At 48.4% G+C, this 25,973-nt stretch overlaps 2 protein-coding genes across 8 annotated transcripts in view; both read right to left on the bottom strand.

Annotated features, from left to right (window-relative positions):
- WDR88 (WD repeat domain 88) overlaps nucleotides 1-16,744 on the bottom strand; it is a 33,954-nt gene extending 17,210 nt beyond the window's left edge. For 3 of the 5 annotated variants that reach the window (XR_008478763.2, XM_008987697.5, XM_054250581.2), the window contains exons 1-6: nucleotides 16,426-16,744; nucleotides 10,844-10,954; nucleotides 8,066-8,154; nucleotides 5,228-5,291; nucleotides 3,729-3,867; nucleotides 1,444-1,573 (exon numbers count right to left, since the gene is read on the bottom strand). Coding sequence is in view for 4 of the 5 variants with exons in the window: in XM_008987697.5 (XP_008985945.4) it covers nucleotides 1,444-1,573; nucleotides 3,729-3,867; nucleotides 5,228-5,291; nucleotides 8,066-8,154; nucleotides 10,844-10,954; nucleotides 16,426-16,707 (815 nt within the window). In the remaining variant the exon portion in view is untranslated. The remainder of the gene's footprint in view (nucleotides 1-1,443; nucleotides 1,574-3,728; nucleotides 3,868-5,227; nucleotides 5,292-8,065; nucleotides 8,155-10,843; nucleotides 10,955-16,425) is intronic. The other 2 variants (XM_035283826.3, XM_035283827.3) reach the window with 2 other exon arrangements.
- Nucleotides 16,745-18,512: 1,768 nt separating this feature from the next.
- The window catches only part of GPATCH1 (G-patch domain containing 1), a 50,004-nt gene continuing 42,543 nt past the window's right edge, over nucleotides 18,513-25,973 (bottom strand). For 2 of the 3 annotated variants that reach the window (XM_002761989.5, XM_054250580.2), the window contains 3 exons: nucleotides 22,892-22,989; nucleotides 21,373-21,518; nucleotides 18,513-18,788 (listed from right to left, as the gene is read on the bottom strand). In XM_002761989.5, the coding sequence (XP_002762035.2) occupies nucleotides 18,758-18,788; nucleotides 21,373-21,518; nucleotides 22,892-22,989 (275 nt within the window). In that variant the 3' untranslated portion in view covers nucleotides 18,513-18,757. The remainder of the gene's footprint in view (nucleotides 18,789-21,372; nucleotides 21,519-22,891; nucleotides 22,990-25,973) is intronic. The other variant, XM_008987694.4, reaches the window with a different exon arrangement.

The following is a 25,973-nucleotide window of genomic DNA, read 5'->3' as shown; positions in this document are numbered from 1 at the left end:
CAGGAGGATCACTCGAGCCCAGGAATCTGAGGCTGCAGTGAGCTATGATCATGCCACTGCACTCCCGCCTGGGCAACAGAGAAAGACTCTGTCTCAAAAATAATAATAATAACATAAAATATAAAGAATTGAAAGCAGGAACTCAAAGTTATGTGTACATGTGTCCATAGCAGCATTTTCACAATAACTGAAACAACGTCAGAGTTCATCAACAGATAAACAGATGAACAAAATGTGGTGTATACACCCACGATGCAATACTGTTCAGTCATCAAAAGGAATGAAGTTCTTAATCCCAAGACTGTGGGAGACCAAGGCAGGTGGATCACCTGAGGTCAGGAGTTCAAAACCAGCCTGGCTAACATGGTGAAACCCAGTCTCTACAAAAAATACAAAAATTAACCAGGTATGGTGGCATATGCCTGTAACCCCAGGTGCTCAGGAGGCTGAGGCAGGAGAATCACTTGAACCCAGGAGGTGGAGGTTGCAGTGAGCTCAGATGGCGCCACTGCACTCTAGCCTGGGCGACACAGCGAGATTACCTCTCCAAAAAAAAAAAAAAAGGAATGAAGTTCTGATGCAGGCTACAACACAGATGAACCTTGAGGATACAGACAAACTAAAGGTTGCTCCGGGCTGGGGGCGCGGGGAGTGGGGAGTTACTGCCTAATGGGTAGAGAGCTTCTGCCTGAGATGATGAAACCGTTCTGGAACTAGATAGTGATGACGGTTGCACAACACTGTCAATGTAATGAATGCAGTGAACTGCACACTTCAAAATGGTTAAAATGTCAAGTTTATGTCATATAGATATTACCAAAATTTTTTAAATGGTAATGTAATATCTCCAAAACCACTTAATTCATTTTATTTATTAATTTAATTTTCGAGACAGGGTCTTACTTCATTGTCCAGGCTGGAGTGCAGTGGTGCAATCAGAGCTCACAGCAGCCTCTAACTCCTGGACTCAAGCAATCCTCCAGCCTCAGCCTCCTGAGTAGCTGGGACTACAGGTGTATGACACCACACCCAGCTAATTTTTAAATCTTTTGTGGAGATGGGGTCTCGTGACATTGTCCAGGCCAGTCTTGAACTCCTGGCCTGAAGTGATCCTCCCACTTTGGCCTCCCAAAGCTCTTGGATTATAGCCATGAGCCACATGCCCAGCTAGACCTTCCCATTTTACAGGAAATGCTGGAAGTTCACATTCTGTGGGCTTGTCTGCACAAAGGTTTCCACTAGTGGCTCACATATATGAGGTCCAGCCCAGCCCACAGGTCACAGCTGATGGCTCCCCCGGCCTGCCCGCCCCTAGCCTTCTCCTAGCACCCAAGACCAAGCTACAGACGTGTCCACATTGACTCCGGCTTGTGTGGAATCCAAGAGGGAATGCATGGGAATGCCCTGCCCAGCTCCCTTTTGGCTTCCTGTGGCCCAACTCACTTGGTGATGGTGAGCAGCGTGGCCTGGGATGTAACATCCCAGATCTTGATGCACCTGTCCAGTGAGACAGAAGCCACCTTCTGGCTGTCGGGGTCAAAGCAGCATGACGTGATGGACCTTGTGTGATGATCTGCAGAACATGGGAAGGGAATCGAGATCATGCCTTCCCCATGCTGGGCTGGAGGTAGAGTGAAGTGGGATATTGGGGGCTATTAGGGGAGCTGTGGGGCAGTGCACATTGCATAGTGCCACATTGAGAAAAAGAAACACAAAGCACATATGAGAAGCAATGCTGTGTGTGCAAATACACGTACAGTACACACAGGTACACACAGGGTTCAGGAAGGCTGCCCCGCAATGTATAGTTCATAAAACGTACCTCTGGGGAGGAGACAGGACTGACACAACAGCCTTTTGCTTTTTTCCTTACATAATGAATTTTTTTTAATTTCATTTTTGAGACAGGGTCTTGCTCTGTCACCTGGGCTGGAGCGCAATGGCTCGATCTTGGCTCACTGCAACCACTGCCTCCCGGGTTCAAGCAATTCTCCTGCCTCAGCCTCCCAGAGCTGGGATTATAGGCACCCACCAGCACACTTGGCTAATTTTTGTATTTTTAGGAGAGACAGGGTTTCACCATGTTGGCCAGGCTGGTCTCAAACTTTTCTGCTCAGGTGATCCACCCGCATCAGCCTCCCAAAGTTCTGGGATTGCATGGCGTGAGCCACTGTGCCTGGCCGATAATGAATGTCTTTACAATGATTACATTTTTTTTTTTTTTTTCTGAGATGGAGTTTCACTCTTGTTACCCAGGCTGGAGTGCAATGGCGTGATCTCGGCTCACCGCAACCTCCGCCTCCTGGGTTCAGGCAATTCTCCTGCTTCAGCCTCCTCAGTAGCTGGGATTACAGGCACGTGCCACCATGCCCAGCTAATATTTTGTATTTTTAGTAGAGACGGGGTTTCACCATGTTGACCAGGATGGTCTCAATCTCTTGACTTCGTGATCCACCCGCCTCGGCCTCCCAAAGTGCTGGGATTACAGGCTTGAGTCACCACTCCCGGCCAATTACATTTTTTAAACTTTAATTTTAAGATAACTGTAAACTCACATGCAGATGTAAGAATAACAGAGAGATCCCCCCTGTCCTTCACCCAGCAGCCCCCTTGGGAACATGTGGCATCACCCTCACACAATGTCCCAATCAGGAAACTGTCATATGACAATTACTATTTCTACATTTTAAAAATAAGCTGGGCACAGTAGCTCAAGCCTGTAATCCCAGCATTTTGGGAGACCAAGGTGGGCAGATCACCTGAGGTAAGGAGCTCAAGACCAGCCTGCTCAACATGGTGAAACCCTGTCTCTACTAAAAATACAAAAATTAGCTGGACATAGTGGCAGGCTCCTGTAATCCCAGCTACTCAGGAGGCTGAGGCAGGAGAATCTCTTGAACTGGGGAGGTGGAGGTTGCAATGAGCCAAGGTCACACCACTTCACTCCAACCTGGGCGACAGAGTGAGATTCCAACTCAAAAAAAAAAAAAAAAAAATACAGGTAGGCCGGGTGAAGGGGCTTCTGCCTATAATGCCTCACTTTGGGAGGCTGAGCGAGGAGGATTGCTTGAGTCCAGGAGTTTGACATCAGCCTAGGAACATAGCCAGACCCTGTCTCTACAAAAAAAAAAAAAAAAAAAACGGTAAAAATGTTAAGAAGGCCAAGGCTCCGCTCAATAAAAGATTAGGCTTAATGACCACATGAGGTTGGAAATGAACATTGCATCATTTGTTAAAAGCACAAGACTGAATGAAGGGAAAAGCATTAACTGAAGAGGATCTGTTTTGGTGTGTTTTTTGTTTATTGATTGATTTATTTTTGAGATGGAACCTCACCCTGTCTTCCAGGCCGGAGTCCAGTGGCTCTATCTCAGCTCATTACAGCCTCCACCTCCGGGATCAAATGATCCTCCCACTTCAGCCTCCCAAGCAGCTGGGACTACAGGTGCACGCCATCACACCCAGCTAGTTTTTTCATTGTTTTCAGTAGGGACAGGGTTTCACCCTGTTGCCCAGGCTGGTCTCAAACTCCTGGGCTCAAGCAACCTCCCAAAGTGCTGGGATTACAGGTGTCATCCCAGCCACCACCCCCAGCCTAGTGTCCCAGCTTCAAGGACGTGCTTCATACCATTACAGTTTCACCAAATAAAGCAATGGAAGGTCACTGTCAGTGACAAGCGGCTATTCCTGGGGCGGACTGAAGAGACAGGGAGCCCACACACCCTCACCTTTGACAACGGAAACGGTGCTGATGTTCTCAGCGTCTATGATGCAGATTCCGTGATCCACGTCGAAGCCCGAGACCACGTATTTACCATCAGGAGAAAACTTACAGGACACGATGAAGGTGTCATACCTGACCTTCCACTGAAATGGAGCAACAATCAAAAAGTTGTTTTAGGCCAGGTGTGGTGTGTCGCACCTGTAATCCCAGTGCTTTGGGAAGCCAAGGCTGGAGGATCGCTTGAGACTGGGAAGCTGAGACCTGCCTGGGCAACATGCAAGGTCTCCAGCTCTACAAAAGTAAAAAATTAGACAGGTAAGCCTGGGTACGGTGGCTCACACCTGTAATCCCAGCACTTTGGGAGGTCGAGGTGGGTGGATCATCTGAGGTGGGAGTTTGAGACCAGCCTGACCAACATGGAGAAACCCCGTCTCTACTAAAAATACAAAAACTTAGCCAGGCATGGTGGTGAATGCCTGTAATTCCAGCTATGCAGGAGGCTGAGGCAGGAGAATTGCTTGAACCCAGGAGGTTGAGGTTGCGGTGAGCCGAGGTCGTGCCACTGTACTCTAGCCTGGGTAACAAGAGTGAGACTCCGTCTCAAAAAAAAAAATTAGCAAGGTGTGGTGGTGCTCACCTGTAGTCCCAGCTACTTGGGAGGCTAAGGCAGGAGGATCATCTGAGCCCAGGAGTTTGAGGCTGCAGTGAGCAATGATGGCGCCACTGCACTTCAGCCTGGGTGACAGAGATTGCAAGACCCCAACTCTAAAAATCATCATCATCAAATAAAAACTTGGCCTATCTTGTCTTTATAAAAATGTTTACAATGAATATGAATTGGCCTTTGCACTAACAAGAAAGGTTGTTTTTCAAGGAAAGGAAGGAGGAAGGGAGAGGAAAGGCCTGCAGGAGCTGAGAGGGAGGGACGGATGGTAGGGTTGAGGCAGGAGACCTGGAGGAGGCCCCTGAGCAGGGCTGTGGCTACCTGGAGGGGGAGCAGGGCTGGGTGGGAGTCTTGGCCTGTGGGATGGACGGACAGTGGCCCCCTCCAAGAGAGAAAGAGAACAGACTGGTAAGGGCCAGAACCCTGGTTCTTGAGGGCCCAAAGCGTTTCTCCCATGGCCTCAGCCCCACTTCCTGCCTATTCATATCCAAACATCTTACAGGGGAGCCTGGAATACCAGCCCCCACACCCCACCCTGATTTGGCTTCATTCTGTGAATGAAGAAGCAGAAGGCTTTCAAGCAGAAGCCTTCGTTCCATCTGCCTCCTCCAGGAGTCTTCCTCCCCCAGCGCCCATCCTCCAACCCCTGCATCCTCTGGACTTTCTGCAAGCAATGGCTGCTGTGGGGTGCAGGTTACACCAGCACTTTCCATCCCCAGCAACACCCTTCATTCCTAGAAGACTGGAGCTTTTGTCACCTCCCTCGACCCTGGGGCCAACCCAAGCTGCCTAAGGCTGGGCCAAGCCCCTGGGCCCCAGCGCTGGGCAGGCATACATACCAGCAGCTTCCCTGTCTCCAGGTCCCAGGCCCTCACTGTCTTATCATAGGAGGCAGCAAGGACTCTGAAAATAAAATGACAAACATTGGTTCTTTTCTTTTTTCTTTTTTTTTTTTTAGGAGTTTGACATCCCTCTGTCGCCCAGGCTAGAGTGCAATGGTTTGATCCCAGCTCACTGCAACCTCCACCTCCCAAGTTCAAGTGATCCTCCTGCCTCAGCCTCCCCAGTAACCGGGATTACAGGAGCCTGCTACAACGCCCAGTTAATTTTTGTATTTTTAGTAGAGACAGGGTTTCACCATTTTGGCCAGGCTGGTCCCAAACTTCTGACCTCAATGATTCACCTGCCTCGGCCCCCAGAGTGCTGGGGATTACAGGTGTGAGCCACCACACCCGACCAGATAAACATTGATTCTTTACAACAGAGACAATTAAGACTGTGGTCCTTACCATTCTCCTCTCCCTTCTCCTCCCCTCCCCTCCTTTCCTTTTCTTTTTTGAGACAGGGTGTCACTCTGTCATCCAGGCTGCAGTCCAGTGGTGCAACCCTGAGCTTCTGGGCCCAAGTGATCCTACTGCCTCAGCCTCCCAAATAGCTGGGACTATGGGCACTCATCGTCATAGCTGGTTATTTTTAATTTTTTTTAGAGACCAGAGTCCTACTGTATAGTCCAGGCTGGTCTCAAACTCCTGGCCTCAAGTGCCCCTCTCACCTCAGCCCCACCAAAGCACTGGGATTACAAGAATGAGCCACCACCCCTTGCCTGCCTGTGACTTCTATGAAGACTTTTTTTCCTTTTTCTAATTTAGGGCCAAGATTACAAATAAAACAATCATATTTAAAAGACTGTTCTATCACCCACCCTAGGGACCATTCGATTCTCATTGAAACTAGAGAGAACCAGTAGAGCACAGTGGCTCACACCTGGGTAATCCCAGCACTTTGGGAGGCTGAGGTGGGCAGAACACCTGAAGTCAGGAGTTCGAGACCAGCCTGGCCAACATGGTGAAACCCCGTCTCTACTAAAAATACAAAAATTAGCCAGGCGTGGTGATGGGCACCTGTAATCCCAGCTACTTGGGAGGCCAAGGCACAAGAATCTCTTAAACCGGGAGGCGGAGGTTATAGTGAACCAAGATCGTACCACTGCACTCCAGTTGGGGGCAGCAGACACACCATCTCAAAAGAAAATGGAACCTAACACAGGAGGAACCACAGCATCGTCATCCCCTTGCTCTTCAGCCACCCACACATGCTCCTTTGTATCAAGGGTTTTCAAAGTATTATTTCTTCCATTTTCCTCTTCTTTTGTTTTTGTTTTTTTGAGACAGAGTTTTGCTCTTGTTGCCCAGCTTGGAGTGCAATGGTGCAATCTCGGTTCACTGCATCCTCTGCCTCCTGGGTTTAAGCGATTCTCCTGCCTCAGCCTCCCATGTAACTGAGATTACATGTGCCACCACGCCCAGCTAATTTTGTATTTTTAGTAGAGATAGGGTTTCTCCTTGTTGATCGGGCTGATCTCAAACTCCTGACCACAGGTGATCCACCCGCCTCAGCCTCCCAACTGTTTTCCTCTTCTAAAGGGATCTCTATACCCAGAAAAATAAATCACTTTCCTCTCTGCTCACATATCTGTCTTTTCACAGGAATATAGTTCAAGAGACTACTTATTTTGTTCTGAAATGTTTTCTTGTACAAAAAACATAAATGTATCCTTGTCTTCTTACACGGCATGTTCCTGTGTGTAAAGTTTGTCCTCTATATAAGACAAATTCCCAGGCAGGCATGGTGACTCATGCCTGTAATCCCAGTACTTTGGGAGGCCGAGGCAGGCTGATCACCTGCAGTCAGGAGTTCAAGAAGAGCCTAGCCAACATGGGGAAACCCCTTCTCTACTAAAAATACAAAAATTAGCAAGGCTTGGTGATGTGCACCTGTAGTCCCAGCTACCCAGGAGACTGAGGCAGGAGAATCACTTGAACTCAGGAGGTAGAGTTTTCAGTGAGCCAAGATTGCATCCCTGCACTACAGCCTGGGCAACACAGCGGAACTCCATCTCAAAAAAAAAAAAAGATAAATTCCCATGAAACTTACATTCTTATGCCAGTTTTCTACTAACTATGTTATAGCTCCTGTTCAGGGTTAAAGTAAATCAATTTTAAAACAAATTCCTGGTGGGGGTGGTGGCTCGTGCCTACAATCATAGCATTTGGGAGGCCAAGGCAGGAGGTTCATTTGAGCCCCAGAGTTGAAGGCTGCAGTAAGCTATGATTGCACCACTGCACTCCAGCCTGGGTGACAAAGCAAGATCCTAGCTCAAAAACAAAACAGGCCTAGCACAGCAGCTCACGCCTGTAATCCCAGCACTTTGGGAGGCCAAGGCAGGACTGTTTGAGCCTAGGAGTTTGAAACCAGCTTGGACAATATGGCAAAACCCTATCTCTACAAAAATTAGCCAAGTATGGTGGTGCACACCTGCAATCCCAGCTACTCAGGAGGCTGAGGCAGGAGGATCACTGAGCCCAGGAGTTCGAGGCTGCAGTGAGCCGTGTTTGCACCACCACATTCCAATCTTGCAATAGAGCAAGATCCTGTCTAAATAAAAAATTAAAATTAAAAAAGCCCAGGAGTGGCGGTTCATGCCTGTAATGCCAACACTTTGGGATGCCAAGGCAGGAGGAGAATTGCTTGAGGCCACAGGTTCAAGACCAGCTTAGACCACATGGCGAGACCCCATGTCTATGACTTAAAACAAAAACAGAAACGTCACAGTCATGCCTATACATGGCCTGCCTGCTCGCCCTCCCTCTTCCCAGTGTAAGACAGGGAAAGGTCACCTGCTGCTGTCGGCTGTTATGCTGCACTCTACAACAGGAGCTTTGGGCCTGGGCTCAAAATTGCGAACCACAGAACCATCCACCGCATCCTCAAATCAATGGGAGAGAGAGGGGGAGAGAGTGGTCACTGCCATGTTCACTGAAGTCGTAAATAGAGGTCAATATTAGCCCTTTGCTTGTCTCTGGTAGCAAAATCCGAGAACTATATGGTCCTGGGACTCTCACTCAGCTCCGAAAGATGAAAGGACTTTGCAACATGTCCCCTGAGTGGGACGGACACCCTTGCCATTCACAGCATCCATGGGAAACTCCCCCACAGTTCCACAGACACCAGGTGGAAACTGGCCATGCTGGGGACAGAGCTGCAAGCAGATGGTGCTTTCCTTTCCTACTGGCCAAAAAGGCTATGCAGAATCTAGCAATGTCTTCCAGGCCAGGTGTGGTGGCTCACACCCTGTAATCCCAGCACTTTGGGACGCTGAGGTGAGTGGATCGCCTGAGGTCAGGAGTTCAAGACAAGCCTGGCCAATATAGTGAAACTCAGTCTCTACTAAAACTACAAAAAATTAGCCAAGTGTGGTGGCTCACACCTGTATTTCCAGCTACTCTGGAGGCTGAGACAGGAGAATTGCTTGAACCCAGGAAGCAGAGGTTGCAGTGAGCTGAGACCGAGCCACTGCACTCCAGCCTGGGTGACAGAACGAGACTCTGCCTCAAAAAAAAAAAAAATACAAAAATTAGCTGGGCATGGTAGCAGGCGCCTATAGTCCCAGCTATTCAAGAGGCTGAGGCAGGAGAATCACTTGAACCCCAGAGATGGAGGCAGCAGTGAGCCAAGATTGTGCCACTGCACTCCAGCGTGGGCGACAGAGCGAGACGCTGTCCAGAAAAAGAAAGGGAGGGAAGAAAAGAAAAGAGAGAGAGAGAGAGAGAGAGAGAAAGAGAGAGAGAGGGAGAGAGGGAGGAAGGGAGGGAGGGAGGGAGGGAGGGAGGAAAGAAATAAAAAAAAGAAAGAGAGAAAGAAATGATTGTCTTGGGGTGTGGGACCGAGGCCCATGCTCGCACTCTGGGTGGGCCCAGGGCCAGCTCTGGGCAGTACACTGGAATGGATCAGTGTCCACGGGGCTATGTAGCTTTAGACTCGACAGTGACACCACGTAGTTGAGAGCAGGAATGGCGGCTGTGCACAGGTGGGCCCACTCCCTCCACACTGGGCATTTGGAAGCAGGACCCCACCCCCGTGAACCCAGACACTTTAAGGGGGAAATACTGGTTAGACTTCAAATGAATGAGGGAAACAGGAGCTAATAAACAGTTGGAAAATAAAAGAGATGTGACAATATTTGGCATCTAAGTTTATGGTGGGTATGTATTCAGTATTTCTGTACAGTCCCAATTTCTTCCAATTTCTTTTTTTTTTTTTTTCAAGACGGGGTTTCACCATGTTGATCAGGCTGGTCTTGAACTCCCGACCTCAGGTGATCCACCTGCCTTGGCCTCCAAAGTGCTTGGATTACAGGCATGAGCCACCACACCCAGCCACCAATTTCTTAAATGTATGCAGACGTACATGGACAAGAAAAAAACACACAAGCCAACATTTTCACAGCAATTAACTCTGGGGTCATGGAAAGATGAGTTTTTTTCCTTTCTGTATTTTCATATGTTTCCTGTAATAAAAGCATATCACCTTTGTAATAATATGAGAAAAACTACCACATCTTTTTTTTTTTTGGAGACAGGGTCTTGCTCTGTCACCCAGCCTGGAATGCAGTGTCAAGAACATGTCTCACTGAACCCTTGACCTCCTGGACTAAACCAGGAGAGAGATGACATCCTAGGGCCCAGTGCAGCCGAGACTTCCATTCTCTAAAAAAGGTGTGGGTGGGGTGTCCGGGCACAGTGGCTCACGCCTGTAATCCCAACAATTTGGGAGGTAGAAGCAGGCGGATCACTTGAGGCCAGGAGTTTGAGACCAGCCTGGCCAACATAATGAAGCCCCATCGCTACTAAAAATAAAATAAAATAAAATTAGCTGGGTGTGGTGGCATGCCTCTGTAGTCCCAGCTACTAGGGAGGCTGAGGCAGGAGAATCACTTGAACTGAAAGGCAGAGGTTGCAGTGAGTCGAGATCCTGCCATTGTTCTCCAGCCTGGGCAACAGAGCAAGACTCTGTCTCAAAACAAAAAAGAAAGAAAAAGAAAAGGTAAAAAGGTGTGGGGGCCGGGCATGGTGGTTCACACCTGTCATCCCAGCACTTCGGGAGGCTGAAGCAGGTGGATCATCTGAAGTCAGAAGTTCAAGACCAGCCTGGCTAACATGGTGAAACTCTGTCTCTACTAAAAATACAAAATTAGCCAGGAGTAGCGATGCACACCTGTAGTCCTAGCTACTCAGGAGGCTGAGGCGGGAGAATCACTTGAAACCGGGAAGTGGAGGTTGCAGTGAACTGAGATCATGCCATTGTACTCCTGCCCGGGCAACAAGAGCAAAATTCCATCTCAAAAAAAAAAAAAAAAAAAAAAATGGGTTCGGTGCTCTCAGTCCAAAGGTCTCCATCCCATTCCCACTGTTTCCAGGTCCACAGACTGGCAGCAGCCACCTTAACTTCACCCAGGCTGGGCCCTCACCTCCCCTTTCTTCTGGTACTTTGCTCAGAAGACATGCAAACCTGGACCCACAGTGCCTGCGAGTTCAGGGCTGAGGAACTCGATATAAGAGGTGCCTAAGTTTAGGAGATGTTTTGGCTCCAGGAGCACCTAACCGCGGGCCACCTACCCACAGCTTCACAGTGCAGTCATAGGAGCCACTGAGGAGCTTTGTGTCATCCACACAGAAGTGGCAAGTACTCACAGTGTGCTCGTGCCCACTCAGAATTTTAAACGGGATCTGATAAAAGAGAGACCAGATGAGTTCAACATGTTGTAGGACACAAGATCAATGTACAATACAATTTTACTTCCAAACACTTGCAACAAACCACCTGGAAAAAATGAATTTTAAAAATTCTGGCCGGGCGCGGTGGCTCACACCTGTAATCCCAGCACTTTGGGAAGCCGAGGCAGGAGGATCACCTGAAGTCAGGAGTTCAAGACCAGCCTGGCCAATATGGCAAAACCTTGTCTCTATTACAAATACAAAAATTAGCCAGGAGTGGTGACACACACCTGTAATTCCAGCTACTCAGGAGGCTGAGACAGAAGAATTGCTTGAACACAGGAGGTGGAGGTTGCAGTGAGCCAAGATTGCACCACTGTACTCCAGCCTGGGCACAGAGTGAGACTCCATCTCAAAAAAAAAAAAAAAATCTGGCTGGGCACAGTGGCTCATGCCTGTAATCCCAGCACTCTGGGAGGCTGGGACAGGAGGATTGCTTGAACCTGGGAGTTCAAGACCAGTCTAGGAAACATAGTGAGACTGCCTGTACAAATTTTTTTTTAAATGGTGATGCACACTTGTAATCCCAGCCACTAAGGAGGCTGAGGCAGGAGGACTGCTTGAGCCCAGGAGGTTAAGGTTACAATGAGCTATGATTGTAGCACTGCACTCCAGCCTGGGTGACGGAGCAAGACTCTGTCTTTAAATAAGTTAATTAAAATTTAAATTTTAAATGGGCCAAGGCTTTGAACAGATATATCTCCAAAGAAGATATGCAAGGGCTGGGCATAGTGGCTCACTCCTATAATCACAGCACTTTGGGAGGCTGAGGCAGGCAGATCACTTGAGGCCAGGAGTTCAAGACCAGCCTGGTTAACATGGCGAAACCATATCTACTAAATATACCAAAAAAAAAAAAAAAAAAGCCAGCTGCAGTGGTAAATTCCTGTAATCCCAACTACTCAGGAGGCTGAGACATGAGAATTGCTTGAACTCCGGAGGCAGAGGCTGCAGTGAGCTACAATGTCACTGCAGTCCTAGCCTGGGCAACAGAGTGAGACCTTGTTTCAAAAGAATGAAAGAAAATGAAGATATGTAAATAGCTGATAGCACATAAAAAGCTGCTCAACATCACTAAGGAAAAAGCAAATGAAAACTACAATGTGGATGCGTGGTGTCACGGCGCCAGCGTGCGTCGCGTCTCAGGGCGGTCTGCAGAGCTGCATTCTCCTCATATAGACCTGAGGGAAACTCGAGGGCGGAGCTGCATTCTCCACAGCAGAGACCAGGGGATGCCCCTCACTTTGGGACACCTGGATCCCATGTCCACGTGAGTAAAATCTTTCCTGTTTGCCGCCCTGACTGCTGAGGGGCAGATATCCTTCGTGTGGAAAATTAGAAACCCCATCTCTATTAAAAAATACAAAAACTAGCCTGGCGTGGTGGTGTGCACCTGTAGTCCCAGTTCCTCTGGAGGCTGAGACAGGAGAATCACTTGAACCCAGGAGGCGGAGGCTGCAGTGCGCCGAGATTGCACCACTGCACTCCAGCCTGGGCGACAGAGCCAGACTCTGTCTAAAAGAAAACCACCGTTTCATATTCGTTAGGATGGATGTCATCAAAGTCTCATTACAACAGGTGTTGGCAAGGATGAGAATAGTTGAAGTCCTCCCACACCGCTGGTAGGAACGTAAAATACTGCAGCCACTTTGCAAAATAGGCAGTTCGGCCAGGTGCGGTGGCTCACACCTGTAATCCCAGCAATTTGGGAGGCCAAGGCAGGTGGATCACCTGAGGTCAGGAGTCTGAAAACAGCTGGCCAACGTGGCGAAACCCTGTCTCTACTAAAAATACCAAAATTAGCCTGGCATGGCGGTGCTTGCCGGTAATCCCAGCTACTAGGGGGGCTGAGGCAGGAGGGTCGCTTGCACCTGGAAGGTGGAGGTTGCAGTGAGCCGAGATCGTGCCACTGCACTCCAGCCTGGCGACTGGAGTGAGGCTCCATCTAAAAAAAAAAAAGTTGATAGCATTAAGTGGAAGCAACGCAAATATCTATCAACTGAAGAACGGATAAAGGAAATGTGACAGCCGGGCGCGGTGGCTCGCGCCTGTAATCCCAGCACTTTGGGAAGCCGAAGCAGGTGGATCACCTGAGGTCAGGAGTCTAAGACCAGCCTGACCAACATGGAGAAACCCCCATCTCTACTAAAAATACAAAATTAGCTGGGCCTGGTGGCGAATGCCTGTAATCCCAGCTACTTGGGAGGCTGAGGCAGAATCGCTTGAACCCGGGAGGCACAGGTTGCGGTGAGCCCACATCGCGACATGGCACTCCAGCCTGGGCAACGAGAGGGAAACTCCGTCTCAAAAAAAAAAAAAAATGTCATGGTCATGCAACAATATTGGTAATGAGAAAGGAAGGGAGCACTGCGACAGGCTACAACATGGATGAACCTTGAGGACGTTACCTAAGGCAAAGAAGCCACAAGAGACCACATACGGCTTGATGCTATCGCTATAAAAGTCTAGAATAGGGCAGAAAGTAGAATTGCCTGCAGTCAGGAGGATGGGTATTGGGGAACTGGGGATTGCAGGACTCTGCGAACACCTTAGAAACCACTATAGCTTCTATGGTTAAATTATATAATATGTGAATTATATCTCAGTAAAACTGGGGTGAAAAAAGAGGACAAAGCAGGGAAGTCTGAAGATGCCCCGTTTCCCGCCCCCGCCCCAGGGCGACATGTCCCACGTTGAGCTGCGGAAGTGTAGGGGGTGGGGAAATATTGGAGGCGAGATAAGGGGTGTGGCCTGAAAGACAGTGTCAGGGTACAGGGTGCCTGGGAGGGCAGGGGTGAGTGGATGCGATGGTTCAGGGCAGTGGTGAGCAGTGTCCTTCGGGGTTGCAGGTGATGCGGGGGATGAGAGGATGCCTCGCCTCTTGGGGACTCTAGGACATGGGGACAAAGGGACACAGGGATACGGGCTCAGCCTCCAGGACGCGGGAACTCGGGCTCCGTTGCCAGGGAGCGCGGAGAGCTGCACCGGGCTCGGCCGCTGGGGGAGTCTGCCAAGCCGGGCGGGCGGGCGAGCGCTTGCAGAGACAGCTCCCTACCCCAGGAGCCGCCCCCATCCCCAGGACATGACCGCACAGCCCTCCCGCGTCCGCCCCTGCCTTTGGCGACCCCAGCCCCTGGCGACCCCAGCCCCTGCCGACCCAGCAGGGTTCGGGTTTTTTATCTCATTAGGAAAAACGAACTATCATTAAAAATTGAAATTAAATTTGCTGGGCGCAGTGGCTCATGCATGCAATTCCAGCGCTTTGGGAGGCCCAGGAGGGAGGATCACTTGAGGCCAGGAGTTTAAGACCAGCCTGGGCAACAGAGCGAGACCCCCCTCTCTACAAAAACTTAAAAATTAAAATTAAATAATAAATCTAAATATATAATTTAATTTTAAAAATAGAAAAAAAAACCCCTAGAATTCCATCATGGAAAAACATCAGCAAGAGTGGGAAAGCATTCCGATGCCCTCGCCGCAGGCGTTTCTGGGGCCCTCCTTTCATGGTTGAACACAGTGCTTTGGGATCCACTAGGTAAAAGGGTCCCACGGGCTGAGGAGAGAAGTCCCCAACACATGGGTACATTTCAGAGGTGCTGACAAAGCTCATGCAGAGGACAGAGCAATTTGTGCAAAAATTAATTAATTTTTTTTTTTTTAGTCGGAGTATCGCTCTGTCGCCAGGCTGGAGTGCAGTGTCAAGGTCTAGCTCACTGCTACCTCTGCCTCCCACGTTCACCCCTGCCTCAACGTTCAGCTAATTTTTTTTTTTTTTTTTTAAATTTTAGTAGAGATGGGGTTTCACCATGTCGGCCAGGATGGTCTCAAACTCCTGACCTCGTGATCTGCCTGCCTCGATCTCCCAAAGTGCTGGGATTACAGGCTTAAGTCACCACACCCAGCCACAAAACAGTTCTTCTATGCATAGCGTTCACTCAACTATTCCACAAATAAATTTCGAGAGCCTCCTCCCTCATGGGGCCTGGACCTGAGGCCAGCTCAGCAACCACTGAGAAGCAAATTCCCCAACCTCCAGGGGCCAGTTGCTGGCAGCCAAAGGACACTCGAGGGACAGAACAGTGATGTCAGGCCATGGAAGGAGCCACAGAGGAGATGGTGGCCCCAGCTACTTTAGACAGGCGGTCAGGGAGGGCCTTCCTAGGAGGGCAGCACCATGTGGGCAGGGACCTACCAGGAGACCTGAGGCCAGGTCAGCAAGACAGGGGAATGGGGGAGGAGAACACAGAGAGGTGCCAGATTCGAAATGGCCTAGAAGGCAGAGATCGCCAGACTTCATCTTAAACATGCTGGGAAGCCAGGCAGAGGTTTTGAGGAAATTATTAAAAACACACTGTGACATCTGTATGTGAGTGCGTTAAATCAAGGCCAAGCATGAAACTACTTACTGAGAATGTTCTTTATTGGCTTTTCTTTTGTTTTCTTCGTTGTTTGTTTGTTTTTAGACAGAGTGAGATGCTCACCGCAACCTCTGCCTCCTGGTTCAAGTGATCCTCCTGCCTCAGCCTCCTGAGTAGCTGGGATTACAGGCATGCGCCACCATGCATTTTTGCATTTTTAGTAGAGACAGGGTTTCACCATGTTGGCCAGGCTGCTCTCGAAATCCTGACCTCAAGTGATCCGCCCTCCTTAGCCTCCCAAAGTGCTGGGATTACAGGCATGAGCCATTGCACCCAGCTGATTTTTGGTTTTTGTTTTATTTTTTTATAATCTGGAGACAGAGTCTTGCTCTGTTGCCCAGGCTGGAGTGCAGTGGCGCAATCATAGCTCACTGCAGCCTCAAACTCCTGAGTTCAAGGGATCTTCCTGCCTCAGCCTTTCAAGTGGCTGGGACCACAGGTGCACCCCATCATGCTTGGCTAAGTTTATTTTTTGTAGAGATGGGCTCTCACTATATTGCCCAGGCTGGTCTCAAACTCCTGGACTCAAGTGATCTCCCACCTGGGCCTCTCAAAGCGCTGGGATTACGGGTGTGAGCCACCTTGCCTGACCCAATTTATTATTATTATTATTCCGAGTTTCCCATTTCTTCTGACACTAACTCTGTCTCCTGCACGGGGAGAGCTGTGCCACTAACCCTTGGGCTGCAATCAGGAGCATCACTGTGGGTGGCCCTGTGGAGACTCCAAGGTCTGGGTGGGGTCAGGGTGCACATAGCGGTACAGACCCTCCTCCTGGTGGAATGAGCCCTGGTTCCCCAGCGGGTAGCAGCTCCAGCAGGCCCTGCTCCGTTGTGTCTGACTACCCAATGTATGTGCCACAGATGGGGAAATGGGCCCAGGGCCTCCCTGGGGGTCCCGGTGAAGCCAGTTGGGTTCCCCAGGGTCCTCCGCCAGCCTGAGTGCCGTCCCCTCGTGTGGCAAACAGGCCACTGCTCTCTCACCCACCACAGTGCCAGGTCTGACCTTGGAGAGAGGGTCCTGGTCGCCCCAGATCAATTTCTCCGGCACCTCGTGCTTCTCGGGTAGCAGCTGTGGTGGTTCCCTGGAGGCCAGGGGGTCCAGAGTGGCCAGCAGCTGCACGTTTCTGCGTGTCTGCGGGATTGGAAGCTTGAAACGGCCTGAGGCCCTCACCAGGGTTCCCCAGGACGCCTTGCCGGGACAGTAACCGCCAGTGGGGGCCGAGGGTGGGGGCAGCTTGCAGTTCTTGTCCGGGGCTGTCCGGGAGCACCGCGGCGGGGAAGCCATTTCGAAGTCCAGCCCGCGTGTGGCGGCCCGCAGGCCTGGCTGGAAACGGTGGCGCCTCGTGCCCACGTGCACACACGGGCCTTTGGAGGCGCGCGCTACTCTGGGCCTGCGACCTCACTGCCTGCTCACCCGCTGGGTGAAAAATGGTGCCACCCCATGCAGCGCATGTTACCCATAGAAAAATGGGCTTTGCAGCCGGCGCTGTGGCTCACGCCTATAATACCGGCACTTTGTAAGGCTTAGACGGGAGGATCACCTTAAGTCAGGAGTTTTTGAGACCAGCCTGGCCGACATGGTGAAACCACGTCTCTACTGAAAAAAAAAGAATTAGCCAGGTGTTGGGGCGCATGCCTGTAGTCCCAGCTATGCAGGAGGCTGAGGCAGGAGAATGGCTTGACCCCAAGAGGCAGACGTTGGAAAAAAAAAAGAGGGGGGAGGGGCTTTACGTTCTGAGAACAAGAGGAACCAGGTGGAGGAAGCAAAACCAGCGCCCCAGCCTCAGCCCTCTCCTGGGGTTTCCCTGGCTCCCTGTCACAGGGCAATTTCAACGTGTCTTCGGCCTGGGTAGGGCTCCTGGCCAACCCACTTCATGTCAAAACAGAAAAAGTCAGTAAGTTATGACGTGGCCCCTGTACAAAAGCAGATGTATGCAGTTATTAGGGGCAGGTTTACGAAACTGGTAATAGCATGAGGGAGCTATCTGCCACAATGCCAACAACAGTAAGAGAACAAAATGCTACCACCAGTCAGATAGCCCCATAGCTAGAAAAGGACTAGGTGGAATTATTCAAAATGTTGAGGGGTGTCACTTTTGGGTGATAGTAAAAGTGATTTTCTTCCCTTTTTTTCTTTGGAGACAAGAGTCTGTGTCACCCAGGCTGCTGCTGGAGTGCAGTGGCGCAATTTCAGTTCACTGCAGCCTCCACTCCAGGGTTCAAGGGATTCTCGTGCCTCAGCCTCCCACAAAGCTGGGGTTGCAGCCGTGTGCCCACCAGACCTGGCTAATCTTTTTGTATTTTTAGTAGAGACGAGATTTCGCCATGTTGGCCAGGCTGGTTTCGAACCCCTGGCCTCAAGTGATCTGCTGGCCTTGGCCTCCCAGTGTTGGGATTACAGGCATAGGTCACTGCACCCAGCCTCTTCCTTCTTTCTGCTTTTAAAATTGTTGTGATCTATGATGCAACTTTCATAATGTAAAAGTGTTCTGTACCTTATTTTTTGTAGAGACAGGAGTCTCTATGTGGCCCAGGCAGGCCTGGAATTCTCCGGCTCAAGTGATCCTCCTGCCTCAGCCTCCCAAAGCTCTAAGATTACTGGCGTGAGCCACCACACCTGGTCTGTACTTCTATTTTTTGAAAAAGTCTCCTTGGTGCACATGAGGTAGCCTGTGGTCATGTAACCCAGGCTGTGGGTGCACATTCTCCCACTGGTCTCTCTGCCTGCCTTAGACACTTGAGTGACGTCTACCCTGAGAGGCTGAGGCCCCCTGTCAGGCCCTAGATCTTCCCTCTCATGAGGCTTCCTGGGCACCAGCCACCCAGAGAGGGAAGAGCTTCACTCCCAAGAAACAGCAGAAGAGGCCACAACCACCCTCTCTCATATACGTGTCCTTCAGTGAGTCCAGACTGTCTTCATCACAAAACCAGAGAGAAACTTTCATTTTTAACTTCTTTTTTTTTTTAAGGAGATGGCTATTATTTTAATATTCTCTGTATTTTTTTCCTTTTTTTTAATTGCATTTTAGGTTTTGGGGTCACTTTTAACTTCTAACGTCCTAGAATATTTTTTAAAAATCGAGACGAAAATAGAAAAATTCCACTTTAATTAAACTGTTCAGTCTGGATTTTTCCTCTGACACTAACTGAAATTAAAAATAGAAATCAATTTCTGCGATCTTTCAAAGCAGTCGTTGAAATGTCAAGGTTTTAAAAATGATTTTACAGCAGGAATTTACATATAAATACACTCTGTACAAGACATTAACTGAACAATCACTGGGCTTCCATCATGGAGGAGAAATGATTCTAGGACAAGCCAGGGCATCCTTCAATTATTGCCTTCTTAACGGAAGACATTTCAGCCTGGAAAAGAAAATAGAAAAGAGAAATGGAAAGTTAGCTAGGAAGTGAAAAACCAAACAGCTCTGTTGAAGCTGAGAATGCCAGGCCTCCCCAGATCACAGCAGCACGTCTGAACCTATAAAACGCCCACATGATAACCCACAATCAAGTACTGTCTCATCTTTGCTCTTAAAATGTGTCTTCTACTACCCTGAAAACACAGAGACTCACTCACCCACACCTCGTACTAAGATATTAAGATCAGGCTGGGCGCAGTGGCTCACGTCTTATAATCCCAGCACTTTCGGAGGCCGAGGTGGGTGGATCACGAGGTCAAGAGATCGAGACCATCCTGGTCAACATGGTGAAACCCCGTCTCTACTAAAAATACAAAAATTAGTGGGCATGGTGGCACGCGCCTATAGTCCCAGCTACTTGGGAGGCTGAGGCAGGAGAATTGCTTGAACTCAGGAGGCGGAGGTTGTAGTGAGTCGGGATCACGCCATTGCACTCCAGCCTGGGTAACAAGAGCAAAACTCTGTCTCAAAAAAAAAAAAAAGATATTAAGACCTTTTTTGTTTTGCTTTTTTTTGAGACAGAGTTTCGCTCTTGTTGCCCATGCTGGAATGCAATGGTGCGATCTCAGCTCACTGCAACCTTTGCCTCCTGGGTTCAAGGGATTCTCCTGCCTCAGCCTCCCAAGTAGCTGGGATTATAGGTGCGTGCCACCATGCCTGGCTAGTTTTGTATTTTTAGTAGGGACGAGGTTTCTCCATGTTGGTCAGGCTGGTCTCGAATTCCCAACCTCAGGTGATCCACCCACCTCAGCCTCCCAAAGTGCTGGGATTAAAGCCATGAGCCACCGTGTCCAGCCAAGACCATTTTTAAAAGCAACTTTTTCCCTAGTCTTACTTAGCCTTGAGAATACAAGCAATTTTTAATCAGTTTCACTCACCTACCTTATCCATTGCATGACCCTTGGGAAGGAACTAAAATATATTCACTCCAGGACCCAAGTTTGAAATGGCCTTTTCATTTTTTTTTAGAGAGAGACAGGGTCTCCCTATGTTGCCTGAGCTGGTCTCGAACTTCTGGGCTCAAGTGATCCTCCCACCTTGGCCTCCCAAAGTGCTGGGATTACAGGGATGAGCCACCATGCCCAGCCCCCAAGTTGTCAGTCTTAAATCTCAATTTCATATATAGGAATGCTTGTGGCAACTCTATTCAAAACAGAGCTGGGTGACACTGGCTACAGATCCCTGTTCCACAGCCTCAAAGTAGAAAAGCCAGTGTCCACAAAATAGAGGAGATAAACACACTGTGGCATGCTCACAAGAAGGAATCTTCCACAGCAATGGCTACAGGCCCGTCACTGCCGCCCACGATCACCTGAAGGAAGCTCGTAAGCCAGACACTCAGAGTTCACACAACACAGTTCTTCCACATAAAGATAAAACTGGCAAGAGTAAGCTGGTGCAGTGGCTCCCGCCTGAGGTTAAGGCAGGAGGATCACCTGAGGCCAGGAGTTCGAGACCAGTCTGGGTAACATAAGAGATCCCATCGCTACAAAAAACTTTTTTTTTAATTAGCTGGGCACGGTGGTGCACACTTACACTCCCAGCTACTCTGGAGGCTGAGGTAGGAGGATCCCTTGAGCCAGACAGACAGAGTTTACAGTGAGCCGTGATCAGGCCACTGCACTCCAGCTTGGGTGACAGAGGAAGACTCTGTCTCAAAAAATAAAATTCATACCCTAGAAATATATGCTATATGAAATTGTATTACTTATATTTAAAATGTGCACAAAACTGTGTGCATAGGCCGGGCATGGTGATTCACCTGTAATCCCAGCACTCAGAGGCTGAGGTGGGTATATCACTTGAGGTCAGGAATTCAAGACCAGCCTGGCCAACATGACGAAACCCTGTATTTACTAAAAAAAAAAAAAAAAAAAAAAAAATTAGCCAGGCGTTGGGGCAGGAGCCTGTAATCCTAATTACTTGGGAGGCTGAGGCAGGAGAATTGCTTGAACTCAGGAGGCAGAAGTTGCAGTGAGCCAAGTAACTCAGAGTGAGACTCTGTCTGAAAAAAAAAAAAAATGTGTACGTGTGTCCACGTATGTGAGTGTCTGTGTGTGGGGTTGCACAAAAAAGGTCTTAAAGGTACATATGAAACTGGTGGCAGAGGTTACTGTGAAAAAAGTAGAGGTTTGGAGAATTGGTCAGGGCTGGAAGTACTACCTTTAAGTAGTAGCTGTAAGGTCTGAGTTTTCATAATGATAATATATTCATATCACTTACATAACTAGATATTAAAACTTTCTTAAAAGCCTAGTTAATATATAAATTTTTTTTCTTTTAGGGAGAGGGTCTTGCTCTGTCACCCAGGCTGGAGTGCAGAGGTGCCACCATGGCTCACTGCAACCTCCAACTCCTGGGCTCAAGTGATCCTCCCGCCTCAACCTCCCAAAGTGCTGGGATTACAGGTCAGCCACTGCACCCCGCCTCCCAATATCTCATTTCTGACATCTGCCTCTAAGCAAATACATCAAGCACTCAGTAAACCTCTAAAAGTTTCTGAAAAACCCCCATCTCCCACTGCCCACCGTCTCAGCAGCTCCTGGGGTGACACGTCCGCAGTTTCCTCACCACTCTGACTGTCGCTGCTGTCGGAGCTCTCGGAGCTGCTACTTTTCTCTGGTTTTTTACTCTTTTGCTTGCCTTTGTGTTTGTGCTTCCTGTGTTTCTTTTTCTGTAAAAAAAAAAAAAAAAAATGTCGAGGGGAAACAAATGTATTTTTTCCTCCTTAATTCAATACACAGAAAGGTTAACAAGGCTACAGGGGTAGAGTCATTAAAAAAAAGTTTAAACCTCATTTAGAGTGACAGTGATAGCCTAACAAGACAGCACAGGGCAGACGGCTGCGCCCCCTCAACTGTGCACCCTGACCTGGCTGCGCCTCCAGCAACAGACACCGTGGAACCAAGAAGGCGCAGATGGGATCCATTGTAACACTTGGTGCCATAAGACATGACACCACACATCTTATGCGTGGGACCTGTGCCACCTCCGATGAACCCTACTTGTTTATTTTGTCAGGCCCCTGGGAAACTTTATGTCAGGATGACAGGCACCCAGGAGAACCGCAAGGAAGAACCCGGCAGGTCACCCAGCAGCAGATACACTGGTAAGGACAAACGGATTGGGTTTTCTTCCTTTCACTACGAGGGAACACCTGTCATCCTCCACATGTGGGAGTGCTTCCTTCTGGTAGCCAGTGATGACACTGTTTTCAGTTTCTTCAGTACTGAAGACTGAAGACTACTTTGGGTACCCAACAAGAACATTAACCTAATTAAAACCCAAAAGAAGACATGGATGATGAAATAAGAGACGTCAACAGTGAAAGCACACGCCTGCCTTCTATTCAACTTCTTTTACTTCAAATGGCAAGTGAAGGACGAAAACCTCAAATTGTAATAAAAACAAAGTAGTTGAGAAATGCTGAAAATAATACTTTCACTTAGTGTTGAATAAATAAGAAATAAATAGTTTTATTATTTAATACTCACCTATTGCTCTAAGATCCTTAAATGCCCTTTTTTCTACTTTTTAATGTTCACAAAAAAGTTTTTTTAAGGGTCAGACACGGTAGCTCGCGCCTGTAATCCCAGCACTTTGGGAGGCCGAGGTGGGTAGATCACTTGAGGTCAGGAGTTTAAAACTAGCTTGGCCAATATGGTGAAACCCGGTCTCTACTAAAAATACAAAAACTTAGCTGGGCATAGTGATACACGCCTGTACTCCCAGCTGCTTGGGAGGCTGAGGCAGGAGAATCACTTGAACCCTGGAGGCGGAGGTTGCAGGAGGCGGAGGTTGCAGGAGTCGAGATCACGCTGCTGCACTCCAGCCTGGGCAACAGAGTGAGACTCCATCTTAAAAAAAAAATGTTTTGTTTTAAGTGCAAAAGAAAATGCTTCTGAAAAATCAGGGGTTTGCATTGACTGTGCACAGAACTGACTTAGCCACGAGATCCACTCTGCAGCTGCGGTATATGACACTCCTGGGGGCTGACCGACTGGTCCCATGCCACACTGATCCTGGGCATGCAGAGAAGTCTCTCACCTTCTCTTTCTTCCGCCTGTGCTCTTTCTTGACCTTGTGCTTGTCTTTGTTCTTTTTATGTTTCTCTTTTGGAGGAACCTCAAGGGTCTGACGAGCATCTGAAACACAAAGGTAATAAACGCAGGACCTATACAGGATGAAAACAAAGACTATGGAAAACTAAGCTCCTAAATTACTGAATCAGGTGTCTAGTGTAGATGGAATGGTTAAGGGAGGAAGGACTCCTGCCCTCAGATTAGCTTCTGTCTCACTGATAAACAGATCAGCACACCACCTTGCAGAGATGTATTTAGAAAGCTGCCAGAGACCTCAACAAAGACCTGTGTGGATCCAGTCAGTATCCTGCCATGACCCCAGCTGCCAGATGCAGATAAAATCAGACCAGAAAGCCCACAAGCCTTTTGAAATTCAACATCGTCAGATAAGCTCAGAAACAGACCGGAAGTGGAACTCAGCTCTGCTGTCAGTACTGTGACCTTCAGCACACCACCTAACCTCTCCCAGGCCTAGTTTCCCCAACTATAAAATGGGAAATTAAGAATCCCGATCCTTTCGGGACAGAGGCTATTCTAGACAGGGCCATGTCCATGAATCACGAAGCTCAGAATCTGGCACCTAAATGTCAGCTGTTCTTATATCATCCTCTCTCTACAAAAACGTATTTTGCAATAATTTGTCTTATAAGTGGAAACACTGAAAAAACTACCATCAAAACAACATAATGGGCTGGGAGCAGTGGCTCATGCCTGTAATCTCAATACTTTGGGAGGCCCAGGCAGGAGGATCCTTGACCTCAGGAGTTCAAGACCAGACTAGGCAACACAGTGAGACCCTATCTCTACCTAATTTTACAAAATAATAATGTATATAATCATTAAAAGTAATTAAAAAATTTGCATGTGCCTCAATTCTCCATCTCCAAATTCAGACCAAAATGTTTTCATAGGTCATTAATTTCCAGGTAACCAAACCAACAAAAATTCACAATAGTAGAAGGAGTGAAAGTCATTAAATCAGTTTTTTTCACCTAAAGAGAAGTTTTGGCCAGGAGCAGTGGCTCATGCCTATAATCTCAGCACTTTGGGAGGCTGAGGCAGGCGGATCACTTAAGGTCAGGAGTTCAAAATCAGCCTGGCCACCATGATGAAACCCCAACTTTACTAAAAATACCAAAATTAGCTGGGCATGGTTGGTAGCATGCATCTGTAATTGCCGCTACTCAGGAGGTTGAGGCAGGAGAGTTGCTTGAACCTAAGAGGCAGAGGTTGCAGTGAGCCAAGATCGTGCCACACTCCAGCCTGGGTGACAGAGCAAGACTCCATCTCAAAAAAAAAGTTTCAAGATGTTTCATAAGGATGAGTATTTTCCAAATTCATTTAACTAATGTGTACAACTTTGTAGTCCTATTTCTTTTTCTTTGTTTTTTTGAGACAGGGTTTCATTCTGTCACCCAGACTGGTGTGCAATGGTGCAATCACAGCTCATTATAGCCTCGACCTGGGTTCACATGATCCTCCCACCTCAGCTTCCCATGTAGCTGGGACTACAGGGAAGTACCACCATACCCGGCTAATTTTTTAATGTTTTTGTGGAAATGATGGTCTCCCTATGTTGCCCAGGCTGGTATTGAACTTTTGGACTCAGGGGATCCTCCAACCTCAGCCTCCCAAAGTGCTGGGATTACAGGTGAGCTACCATGCCCAACCAGATTTTTCCAAATTCGACCTCCCAAAACTGTTGTTGTTGTTTTTTTTCCAAAATTCTTTTATTAATTTTATTTATTTATTTATTTTGAGTCAGCATCTTGTTCTGTCACCCAGGCTGGAATGCTGCAGTAGGATCATAGCTCACTGCAGCCTCAACCTCCTGTGTTCACATGAGCCTCCCACTTCAGCCTCTTGAGTAGCTGGGACTACAGGCATGCACCACCACACAAGGCACGTGCATACCTATGTAACAAACCCGCACGTTCTGCATATGCATCTCAGAACTTAAAAGTATAATGAGGGCCAGGCACAGTGGCTCACGCCTGTAATCCCAGCACTTTGGGAGGCTGAGGTAAGGAGTTCAAGACCAGCTTGGCCAACATAGTGAAACCCCATCTCTACTAAAAATACAAAAATTAGCCAGGCATGGTGGCACGTGTCTGTAATCCCAGCTACCAGAGGGGATGAGGGAGGAGGATCACTTGAACCTGGGAGGTGGAGGTTATGGTGAGCCGAGATCGTGCCACTGTCCAGCCTGGGCAACAGAGCAAGACTCCATCTCAAAAACAAAAAAGTATAATAAGTAATAATAAAAACATTAAAAAATAATTAAAAAAAAAAAAAAAAAGATGTGGTCTCTCTCTGTTGCCCAGACTGGCCTCAAAATCCTGGACTCAAGCAATCTTCCCGCCTCAGCCTTCTAAAGTGCCAAGATTACAGGCATGAGCCACCACACTCAGCCCAAAACTTTCTTTAACATTAATTTTTGAAAAATCATTTCCCTAAATACCCATAGACCAAATTAAGTTACTATTACAAGGGTATCAAAGACGTTATGGGAAACGGACATAAAAGACTCGGCTTTCAAGTGCTGACACCTATTTTAAACTAAAGAGCTGAACAACTAGGCCACAGTGGCTCATGCCTATAATCCCAGCACTCTGGAGGGCTGAGGCAGGCAGATCACTTGAGGTCAGGAGTTCCAAACCAGCCTGACCAACATGGCAAAACCCCATCTCTACTAAAAATACAAAAAATTAGCCTGGTGCCTGTAATCCCAGTTATTCTGGAGGCTGAGGCAGGAGAATCACCTGAATGCAGGAGGTGGAGGTTGCAGCGAGCCGAGATTGCGCCACTGCACTCCAGACTGGGTGACAGAGTGAGAATCTGTCTCAAAACAAAACAAAATAAAACAAACGTGCTGAACAACTGTAGCAAATAAGAAATACATTCAGCCGGTCATGGTGGCTCACACTGGTAATCCCAGCACCTCTGGAGGCAGGCAGATCATGAGGTCGGGAGATGGAGACCATCCTGGTTAACATGGTGAAACCCCATCTCTACTAAAAAATTAGCCAGGCATGGTGGCACGCGCC

This window comes from Callithrix jacchus, chromosome 22 (genome assembly GCF_049354715.1).
Source record: "Callithrix jacchus isolate 240 chromosome 22, calJac240_pri, whole genome shotgun sequence".
NCBI lineage: Eukaryota > Metazoa > Chordata > Mammalia > Primates > Cebidae > Callithrix > Callithrix jacchus.
Note: the sequence above shows the minus strand (reverse complement) of the source record. Positions and strands in the feature narration are given on the sequence as shown.